The 11,702-nt window shown below is 41.4% G+C and overlaps 1 protein-coding gene across 1 annotated transcript; it reads right to left on the reverse strand.

Moving 5' to 3' along the window:
• Positions 1–297: 297 nt before the first annotated feature.
• On the reverse strand, positions 298–11,345 carry LOC6641970 (probable chitinase 10). The gene is made up of 8 exons (XM_047010742.1): positions 11,244–11,345; positions 8,081–8,141; positions 4,283–8,008; positions 4,035–4,220; positions 3,697–3,976; positions 2,128–3,636; positions 1,886–2,069; positions 298–1,827 (listed from the first exon to the last, which is right to left on the reverse strand). Exons 2-8 carry the CDS (start codon positions 8,111–8,113, stop codon positions 450–452), a joined length of 7,296 nt encoding a protein of 2,431 aa, XP_046866698.1. The 5' UTR covers positions 8,114–8,141; positions 11,244–11,345; the 3' UTR covers positions 298–449.
• Positions 11,346–11,702: the final 357 nt, after the last annotated feature.

Genomic DNA, 11,702 nt, shown 5'->3' on the forward strand with positions numbered 1-11,702 from the left:
TGTACTAAATCTAAATAGGACCAAAGGGTCCTAAGATAGACGGAAAGGTCTTAATTGATTGTAGGGTGAAAGGGCTCTTGTTAAGCTTCCGAACAAAGTGTCTTAAAGGTGAGAATTTGTTTGAGTCACCAAGTATTAGAAATTCACTTAAGAGTATTTTAACAATTTGCAATCGCTTTTCAAGCATAAGGCGATAAAATATACATTCCAACTTGTATAAGGCAATCATAGTGTTTCAAAAAAAAAGATTGGTTTTTTTACATTTACATTTTTTTTTATATATATTTAGTTATATTTTTCATACGATTGTCTGTCGGTAGTGCTTATAAAACTAAATGGCAAAAATCTCGAGAACAGATTGCGAGCCCAGTTCTTCAGCATTCAGAATAGGCGGCATTGGAATAGATAATTATTACTATGATAAATTCACTTAATATTTCAAATTTTTATTAAGTGCAATCATTGGCACGCTGTCCGGGAATGCCACGAAGCTCCTGATTGAGTGTACGCAGCAAAGGATGTTTGCCACAGCCGCAACGTCCATGGAAATCATCCAGATCCAATGCCCAGACCATGCCACCACCTAAACGAAGGCTTCTTACGAACTGAGACTTGCGTCTAATGTCGGCAACATCATCGTACGATACCCATTGATTGCCACTGTAGGCATAGGGGCCAATACGTCCTTCATCATCGCGAACGACAGTCCAACCGCCGTTGCTGACCTTTTCGCAAATCTCGTAGTAGGCCAAGAAGCCACCGGCTCTGGTATAAGTACCCGCTTGACCAGGTCCGATGGTTCTGTCATTGAGCGATCGCTCCTTCTGATCAGCCAGCGAGAATGATTGACCGTAAAGAGGCATTCCCATGATAAGTTTATTTGCCGGAGTACCTTGATCTAGCCAGTAGTTAATGCTAAAGTTGCCATTGAAATAGGGATTAGCATCGCCTTCGACATAATACAGTGGAGCAACATGTCCAGTCTGTTTATCCCAATGACCATGGAAATCATAAGTCATCACAGCAATCCAATCGAAGTAACGTGAAAGTTTTGGCACATCGTAGCCGGCGTCAATAACCGTTTTACTGGGCGAAACAGCAGCGGAGAGAAGTAAGCCACGTGGACGGAAGGCATCCGACAATTCACGAACTAAAGCGGCAAATCCTTGCTTCTCGGCTGGAGATCCCTTCGCACAATCGACTTGCCAGCAAACAGGATATTCCCAATCCAAATCTAAGCCCTCGAATCCGTATTTCTCAACAAATGTCAAAACACTTTCAATGAATCGAGCACGAGCCTGAGGATCAAGTACCAGGCGAGCATATTTGCTACCCAAGGAATCATTCCAACCACCAATGGCCACAGTGACACGAAGACCCTTCTGTTTGTACTCCACGACACGTTCATAGAAACGATTATCAATATCCGCCCAGGAATCATGCGTTTTAATGGTGAGAGTATTGCTATTCAGCACGGCAAATCCATAGACAATGTGGGTACAGAGATTGGCATCAATATCTTCGGGTACATATTTACCCTGACCAGGACGATACCATGCCCAGTTGGTAAAATAGCAAACGACCTTGTATTCCTCATCACTACCCAAGGCAGGGGGCGGAGTGGGTTTGGGTCGGGAAATGGGTTTCTTGTTGGGTGGAGTAAATGGTTTCTTTGTAGGTTTGGTTACATCTGGTGAAGATGTGCTTGTTGTGGGCTTGGGACGATGAACCACGGGTGCTTGGGTGGTCTGATCCGCTCTCACCGTGCACTTGGCATTGTTTGGCCAATCGCAGTAGTTCTCATTCCAATGGAGGCCAGCAGGGCAGCTGTGGGAAATTAATGAAGCTCTAAATAGGAAAAAGACTCGAAAGATTCATGACCTACCGTTGCTCCAAGAGTTCTCCATATTGGCATATGTAATATTTATTGCAATCCTTGTCATGGGGCACATAGTGTCTGCCATTACAATCAATAGCCTGTCCAGTTTCAGGTTGACTGGGTGTTTCAATCAATGGAGCAGGTGTTCCTGTATTTACTGTGGGCTTAGGAGCACCCGGATCTCCATCGACTGGAAAAAATAAATATTTCATATGGGATATCAAAACGATGACTTGTTTTCCACTCACTCATGGTCTTTTCGCTTGGCTCTAGCACACATTTGGGATGTGGTCCTCCATAGCCACGCAGCACTCGATTAATGGTCTTGAGCAAAGGATATGACTCACAACCGCAATCATTTTTAAAGTCATCCAAGTCGAGCGCCCAAATCATAGCACCACCCAATCCCATGGCCTTGACATATTCACTCTTATGACGTATCATGGGGGCATCATCAAAAGACACCCATTGATCTCTCAAATAGGCATATGGACCCATTCGTCCTCTGCCATCGCGGACCACAGTCCATCCTCTTTGACGTATGTAAGTGCATATTTCATAATAAGACAAAAAGCCTCGAGCTCTGGTGGCTTCTCCCGCCTCACCGCCGCCATAGGTAGGAGCTTTCAATTCATGATCACTTGCCTGGGCCAATGAGAAGGATTGTCCATACATGGGCATGCCCATCACCAGTTTCTTGCGATCTGCGCCACTCTCCAGCCAATAGTTGATGGAGAAGTTTGCATTAAAGGTGCTAGCGCCATCGGGATGTTCATACATGGGTGCTACATGTCCTGTCTGCTTATCCCATTGACCGTGATAGTCGTAGGCCATCACAGCAATCCAATCGAAGTAATGGGAGAGTTCAGGAACATCATAGCCCGCATCGATAACCTTTTTGTTCGGTGAAACAGCGGCGGAGAGAAGCAGTCCCTTCGGCTTGAAAGCTTGTGATAGTTCTCTCACCAAATCAGTGAATCCTTGCTTTTCATCAGAGGTTCCCTTTTTGCAATCAACTTGCCAGCATACAGGGTATTCCCAGTCCAGGTCGAGACCATCAAATCCGTATTGTTCGATGAAGTCTAGCACATGACGAATGAACCTTGCCCTGGCCTGGGCATTTCTTACCAGTCGAGCATATTTATCTCCTGCCGAATCATTCCATCCTCCAATGGCAACTGTTACCTTGACTCCCTTCTTCCTATAGGCCACGACACGCTCATAGAACTTATTATCCAAATCTGCCCAAGTATCATGCGGTTGGATGGTCAACTTATCTCGATTTAGGACTGCAAAGCCATAGACAATATGGGTGCAAAGTTGGGCATCGATATCCTCGGGCAGGAATTTGCCACCTCCCTGGCGATACCAAGCCCAATTGGTGAAGTAGCAAACCACTTTGAAGTCGGTAGAATCTGCAGTTCCTGTACCCGATATCGGGAATCCATCTTCCATTTCAAAATCACCCTCTTCAATGTCTCCATTGGGATCAACTTCATTCTCCTGAGAGGATTCTCCAGAATCTTCTCCTTGGCTAGGTTCGGGATCCGCTGTTTCTGGTTCTTCTCCTCCCATCGGCTCTGCCTCAACTTCGACTTCCTCTGCATCGGTTTCACCCTCAGCTTCGCCTTCAGTGTCTCCATCTCCTGTAGCTTCCTGTGATGCTCCATCGGTCTCGTTTTCCACAGAGGCGCCTCCTGTTTCAACAGAAACGGCTTGTTCCTCTACAGATTCTGGTTCCACTGGAGTTAGACCCGCTGAAATGTTGTTCATTGTTTTATTATAAGTATATTTTAATCTTCTTTAGTTATATTTACGTTCTGCCTCATGACCATTTGGTGGATCCTTAAGAACATCGTGTATTTCACGAAGTAGTGGATGCACTCCATCTCCACAACGATTACGGAAGTCATCCAAATCCAAGGCCCAAACCATGCCACCGCCCAAATCCAGAGCTCTAACTAATTGCGACTTCTTTCGGATCATGGCTGGATCATCGTATGATACCCATTGTGTGCCTTTACGAGCATAAGGACCCATGCGACCCCGTTCATCTTGCACAACTTCCCAGCCTTGATGCTTGACACGATCGCAGATCTACGCCAAAAACTCAGCATATTAACAGGAAGAATCTACAAAAGTTTCTTGAGCTCACCTCATAGTAGGCCAAAAAGCCAGCTGCTCTGGTGAATTCACCTGCCTGTCCCGGTCCAGGAGCTTTGGCATTCAAACCATTGTTATTTGCATTTTCCAGAGTAAAGGATTGACCATATAGCGGCATGCCCATGACAATTTTACGCGATGGAGCACCCTTCTCAATCCAATAGTTGAGCGAGAAGTTCTGTAAATAATTAAACGAATGAAAAGTGAGATTCATTAAAGTATAATGTTCTCTTCACATACCGCATTAAAGTAATCGAAATCATCATCGGGATGATGATAGAGAGGAGCAACATGTCCAGTCTTCTTGTCCCACTGTCCATGAAAATCGTAGGTCATCACTGCAATCCAATCGAAGTAACGTGACAGCTCGGGAACATTGTAGCCGGCATCAATGATTTTCTTGCTGGGAGAAACCGCTGTGGATAGCAACAAACCTCGTGGCTTAAATGCCTCCGAGAGTTCCCTAACCCAGGCAGTGAAACCTTCTTTCTCATCGGCGAAACCTTTGTTGCACTCCGTTTGCCAACATACTGGATACTCCCAGTCCAGATCGAGACCTTCAAATCCGTATTTCTCAATAAACTCTAAGGCATGACGCACAAAGCGAGCACGAGCAGAAGGTGATCGAACCAAGCGACTGTATTTATCTCCTTGGGAATCGTTCCATCCACCAAGGGCAAGACTAACCTTAATACCCTTGCTCTTGAGACCACTGACACGTGTATAGAAATTATTATCAATATCGGCCCAAGAGTCATGAGTGCGTAGAATTAACTCGGAGTAATCGAGGACTGCGAAACCGTATACGACATGAGTACAAAGATCTGTATTGATATCATCTGGTGTATATCGACCCAGACCCTTGCGATACCAGGCCCAATTGGTGAAGTAACACACAACCTTGTAGTAACCGTCGAGGGGTTCCAATGAAGGTTTCTCGGTCGGATATGTTGGTCTCGGAGTAGTGCTTGGTCTCTGGGTGGTTGGAGCAGGTTTAGCCGGAGCTGGCGGCTTGGGTTTGCTAGGAGAACCTCCAGTTCCACCAGTTGCTCCACCATTTCCATTCTCCTGTTGACATTTGGCTGCTGCCGGCCAATCACAATTACCCAAAGCTTCGTTATAGTGCAAGCCAGGTGGACAATCAGCGGCCTGTAAGCGATTCCACAAACAGAACAGATACTTTTTGCAGTCACCCGGATAGGGGACACGTTCCTCTCCATTGCAGGGATCCTCCTCATTTGATCGAGTCGATTGGATGATTCTCAAATACTTTTTACTTGTCACACATTGAACATTCTGGGGCCAATCGCATATCTTTCGCAAGGCATCCCAATGCAAATCTCCGCCACATTCACTGGGAACCAAAGCTCCGTTTATGCAAATGTAATATTTACCACAATTCCTATGGGTATAGTATTCGCCCTCGTTGCATCGTGCGGTAGACGATGTTGGAGGTCTTGGTCGACGAGTGGTGCGATTCGGACGCTTGGTCGTACTGCTAGCCACCACCTGTTGATGAGGTGGCCTGGTTGGTTTACGCGACGGTTTAACCGTTGTTGTAGTCTTTCTTGGTCTCTTTGTGGGCTTGGTGGTGCTAGTGGTGGTGGTAGTGGTGCTGCTGCTGCTACTACTACTACTTGACGTCTCTTGCCTAGACGAACACTGTGCCGAGGCAGGCCAATCGCAACCCTTCGCCTCATTATTCCAATGTAGGCCACCTGGACAGAATTGTTGACGCAATTCACCCGCAATGATGCAATGATAATAGGCATTACAGTTCTTGGAATCGGCATAGAACTCTCCTGCCTCACAATTGGAAGCCTGAACTACAGGATAAATCAAAGCAGGCGCGGGTATGGTTGTATGAGCTGGTTTCAATGTGGTCCGAGTGGGTTTTGCTGGTCGTCTCGTCGTTGTCGAGGAAGTCCACCAACTTGTGGTGCTTGCCGTAGATGTCTTTGGCCTTTTGGTAGTGGTCGTCGAAGGCTTAGGCCTCTTTGTTGTACTTCTTGGTGTTGTTGTTGTGGGCGTGGCATTTGCTTCCCAACTGGGCCACGTGGTGCTGGTTGTGCTATGTTCATGATGCTGACCCGAGGAACCATCACTGCTAATTGTAGTCATCTGAGGTGGTGCGGGCGTAACCACAGATGGAGGACGTTCGCAATTGGAGCGTGTTGGTGGCTCCGAGTCCAAGCGCCCCAAAGCACGATTAATAGCCTTAAGCAAGGGATACGACTCACTGCAGCAGCGATTTTGAAAGTCATCCAAGTCCACTGTCCAAGCAGCAACACCACCAAAATCATTATTCACAGCATAGCGTGCCTTGGCCTCGACACTGGCGGCATCCTCATAGCCGACCCACTGATCCTTCAGCATGGCATAGGGACCGGATTTCCTTTCCGCATCACGACCCGTTAACCATTTGGACTTACGTATGCGCTGACATATCTCATAGTAGGCCAACATGCCAGGTTGTTTGGTCAATTCGCCAGCTTCACCGGGTCCGGATGATGCCACTCCCTCGCCGGTCAGTTTCTGTGAGCTTTGCTGGAGTGTGAAACTCTGGCCATAGAAAGGAATACTCAGGATCAATTTCTCTCTGCGGGCACCCATCTTAATTAACAATTGCATTGTGTAGTCTGTATTATATTGCGGATATTTATCCTTGGCTCGTCCATACAAAGGACTCACATGACCCGTCTGATGCTCCCATGCTCCATGGTAGTCGTAGCTCATCACAGTTAAGTAATCCGCAATATCCGACAGGGCAGACAATTCGTATGCCTCTGTGATAATCTCCTTATAGCCCGAAATGGCAACACCTAATTGAAGTTTGGGATTTACACGCTGAAATTCTGTGCGAATCTCTCGAAGAAGTTTCGTTAGATTCGGCTTATCACTTGCCGGACCCTTGGAGCAATCGCTTTGCCAACACTTTGGATAATTCCAGTCCAAGTGCAATCCACTGAAACCGTAACGCTGCAGGAAACCCGTCACACTGGAAGCAAATACTTTGCGTTTGATATCATCGCTAGCCAGGCGGGAATATTTATCGCCACTTGAGTCAGTCCAACCGCCCATGGCTATCAACACGGGAACCCCTAAAGAGGTTATACGCTTGTAATATTGATTCTCAATATCTACCCAAGGATCGAATTCTCGTATGGTCAAATGATCGGGATCCAATGAAGCAAAGGAGTAAATGATGGAAGAGCAAAGCCGTGGATCAACTTGCTCGGGTACGAAATGTCCATCACCCTTGCGATAGAAGGCCCAGTTGGACATGTAGCAAAGGACTTTCGGTGCCATATTGTAGTTCTTTCTATTATTGGTTTTCAGTTGAGCCAGTGCACCATAAGCCGGTTCGGTTTCATCCAAATCGGCCTGGGCCAAGGCTCCATACGATTGTTGCTCACGATAACGATCCAATTCATCTATATGCTCGAGTTGCTCAATATTAACAGATTTAAGCAGTTCTTGATGAGGTGAACCAGCTCTATAGGGCTGTGGCTGATAGTCCTCATTACCAGGTGCTATAAAGGCTGCATACTTGTCCGATACCGACCAAGGATCTGGTTCCACTAGTTGGGTTAACTTCTCCGGTTTCAATTCCTCACCCACATCAAGATCTCTGACATGGGCCTCTTCAAGGTCTTCATCTTCATCATCTGGCGGAGCCTCTACGGAGTCTCTGACAAAGGATCGAAGTGGCGATGATTCTCTTAATTGAGCTATATTCCTTTCCCCAATGCTAGGGACACTCTCGACTGCACTACGTAATGGCAGAAAAGCATCGCCAAATGTTGGACGCACACTAAATCTGCTCAATGCTCCACTTTCCTCCTCCAAGGGCATACTCTCCACAGCGGAGCGTACAAAGGCTGGCTTGTAACTGGGCGCCACATGAACCTCCGGAGCTTCGATACGTATATGTCCGCTTGCCACTGTCGCCCATAGGCAGAACAGCTGTTAAAAGAAAGAAATTTGAAGGAGTTTATACATTTGAAGTCCATCAATTGGTTTGGTTATTTGACTTACCAGCAGTCTGCTGAGCGTAGTTAAACTACGCATTTTCCTAGCTTAGAGTTCCGTCTATAAACTGTAATAAGAAAAATATTAATATCAATCAATCTATTAAAAAAATATGTATTTTGAACTTTCTGTTTCAATATAGGTTTCGATTTAGTGTATAATTAAATCTCCTCTTAACTAACAAGAAAATAATCCCAATGACAATTTGAGGGTAAAGTAGAGCATGATTTCAGCATTCTTCATCTTTTGGAAAAGTTTTTTAGTGAAAATTCTCTGATTTTTACAATTAAATAAATTGTAATTGAAACCAGTATTCATTAGGCTTTTAAAAAACTTGGATAGTTTGAAATTAAATATCCGGATTGCTGTAAAACGAATAGTTGTTTGTGGACAATGTCCGGATAGTTGCAAAAATGAAAAATTAAATACTTTTTATTAATGGAAATCCTGAAAATCCTTACAATTACGCTTCAAGTTCAGACAGTAAAATAAATTTGAATAAGGATAATTAAATTTCCGGATAGTTGGAATACGTATAATTATATTACATGGATAATTAGAATGCGGATATTTGGAATACAAATATATAATCTGATTATAATATATAATCTAAAGAATGAAATCTGCGGATGTTAAAAAACAAATAAATATATGTCCGTATAATTATAATATTTTGTAAATTTAGCTGTACAAATAGTTGTTACAAAGTTGGAAGCCCGGATAGTCAAAATACGGAAAATCGGGGATATATCATTCTAAAAAGATTTATTGAATTTAATTTCCAAACAATTGACATATCATTGATACATATTGAGTATTTAAAGTTATCAATCTGGATAAAAGTATGAACAAAAATCGACACGGTCACGTCTCACGTCTTTCTCATACTTATATTACGCACACGTACGCGATCCTCATATGAATGAGGTTAGGTTTGGCTTGATATTGGATGACAAATTGGGAAGTAAAATTATTATTGTTGATTTTTTTTTTTGTTTCGCCCGGAACTTATTGAAATGCCTTAATTGTTTCATTGTGTGTAAGTGATAAAGGTCTCTCCAGTGTGTCACTTGTCTTTTTCTATAAACTGGCTTAACTTTCCCACTGCTTGTCAAATTGTAAATAATTTCCTTAAATCTTTGTATAAACTTGTTTTTTAAAATTTGGTTGCGGTTTGACATTTTGATGGCAAGCAAAACGACAAAAACAAAATGCCTAATTAATTTCATAAATTGCAATTCTTTAAATGAATTAAGGCTATTTCTATTGACAATTGCCGCCCGACAATAAATTTTATCAGTGCGGTTTTTACAACGCAAAGATTTCAGAATGATAAATATTAGCCATAAATACTTGAGATATTTTCATATACATACATATGTAAACATCAAACAGGATCGAAAATCGTTCATAATAATTTAAAGACTTAAAAATTTGGAGAATGTGAGCAAAGAGATTTTGACAAATAGACTGAATTCAAAATTACCTTGTCATAACCTTTAAAGAACAATATTTGTGTGTGGTTGAGATGTAAAAATCTTTAAGTAAATAAAAAAACTTTTAACGAAAAAAAAGTTTAAAAAGACCCAATTTAGTAAATAATATAACGTACTAACGTTTACATTGAAAATGAAGAACAAGTATACCAGAAAAAAACAAATATTTTCTATTTTAAACTAACCCAATTCATTGACATAAAAGTTAAATATATAAATCAGATTCAGAATTATTTTTGAACATAAATCCTAAGAATGATTCAAGGACAGCGTGATATTTATAATCCATAATTTAATATTGTTCTCAAAATATTAGAAAATAAATTTCAAGGTGTGTTTAACTTAAACATAGATTTCATTGCGAAAATTTGGCTCATTTAATTTATTAGTTATTCCAACGACTTAAAGCCATATGAATTTGTCTGGCAGTGAAATTCCAAAAGAGGGCTTAAATCTAAAAAGAAACAACTCAAAAAAAAAAAACATGACTAAGAGATATTGATTTACATATCTCTAATATTATAGCCCAACTTTTAGTTCTTATTGAACTTTACATACTCCCTTTTCTGCAGGCACCCTTACACCCAAGGCTAAATATATTAAAAATAAACATAATTACTAAGTCCCATTTTTCCCACATTAACTTAATTTTCTCTTTTTTTGGGGGGTTTCCCTGTCTGAACACATAATAACATTATTAAATGTTAATATGCCTCAATTGATTATAGACAATTATGTCTAATATCTGTTATTTGCATAGAACGATTGATTTATTATCAGCTTTTTGATGTTTTTTTTTTAGCACTTTAACGCCAAGCCCCTTTCCCTTTTTCCCCCTACCCCACATTCATAATGATTGTGTGTGTGTGTGAGTGTGAGAGTGCTCTGTTTTGCCAATTTCTTTTTGTGTTCTTAACAAGTATGCAAATCAGTTAAGAATTGGGTTAAGAGCTTAACGATGTTGACCGGTTTTTTATGTTGGTTTCGTTTTGTTATTATGATTTCATTTTGTATGGTTTTTTATTTTTTTTTGTTATTGTTTTTCTTCATATGTGGGAGATATACATATGAATATTCATTGATTACATATTTATATATAGCGCCGATTTTATGGTAATTAAAAGAAATGTAACCCAAACACAACGAACGAGTGGAAAAAAAAGATGTTGTTAGACAACTTTTGCCTGCAGCGGGGAATTGGCCGGGATTGCTTTGGCGTCTGGTTTTCTTTTTTGGTCTCTTTGGGGGGAGTTCATTGAACGCCAAGATCAAGAACTTTTTGAATCCTGCTTGCATATTCATGATGTGGCAAATACTCGTTTCCAGATTGCGCAATGTGAAAGGTTTTTCTTTTTTTCATATGTGCATAGAATGTTTTTAGCTGTTTGCTTGCGTGGAATTTTTGGTCAACTTGTGTGTGTGTGGAGTTAATTTTTTGTGGCACTATTAAAAATCCATAAAGTTCATGAAATTTCTTATGCACTTCACGTACACACAGACACACACACACACCCACAAACAAAGCTGAACTCATCAACGCCTCTGAGACTCACTTTACTTTTATATGCAACTTTTTGTTTTGTTCAATTTTGTTAGTCGATTTTTTTCTTCTGTCACTGGCGACACAATTCTAGAAAGAAAGTCCCCACACCTTAGCCATACACTTCACTCACTTCAATATACACTCTGCTAGGAAGGGAGATTGCCAAAAAAAAAACTTTTTTTTATATATTCACTTATTCACTTCACTCGCGATCAACGTTTACGCATGCGCGTCCAGAACCAAACTGTTCGCCCATCGTGCTGAGGACGCTCCTATTTATACCTCCAAACCTCAAACAGAACGTGCCGCAAAAAAAAAAAACACAAAAAAAGTCGGAGAAAAAAAACGCGTTAAAAAAGAACGTCACCAAGAGCGTTCTAAAGTGTAAATGTATGAGAAAGGAATAGTTAGGTAGATCTAGGTAGATTGAAATTAATGAAAACTAAAGCTTTGAAAAATGTTGAAATTTTAAAACTACGTAATTTTTACACTTTCTTTAAATAGAAAATATATGTATTTTTTGAAAGGATCAGGAATTTAAAAAAAAAAACAATAAAATTATAATTAAAATAAATTATAGATAATGATC

This window comes from Drosophila willistoni, assembly GCF_018902025.1.
Source record: "Drosophila willistoni isolate 14030-0811.24 chromosome 2R unlocalized genomic scaffold, UCI_dwil_1.1 Seg167, whole genome shotgun sequence".
Lineage (NCBI taxonomy): Eukaryota > Metazoa > Arthropoda > Insecta > Diptera > Drosophilidae > Drosophila > Drosophila willistoni.

Coding starts and splice junctions, on each gene's coding strand:
- LOC6641970 (XM_047010742.1), bottom strand. CDS start 8,113: ATGCGTAGTTTAACTACGCTCAGCAGACTGCTG. Junction 2,070..2,127: donor GCCAAGCGAAAAGACCATGA/GTGAGTGGAAAA, acceptor TATTTTTTCCAG/TCGATGGAGATCCGGGTGCT. Junction 1,828..1,885: donor GGAGAACTCTTGGAGCAACG/GTAGGTCATGAA, acceptor AATTTCCCACAG/CTGCCCTGCTGGCCTCCATT.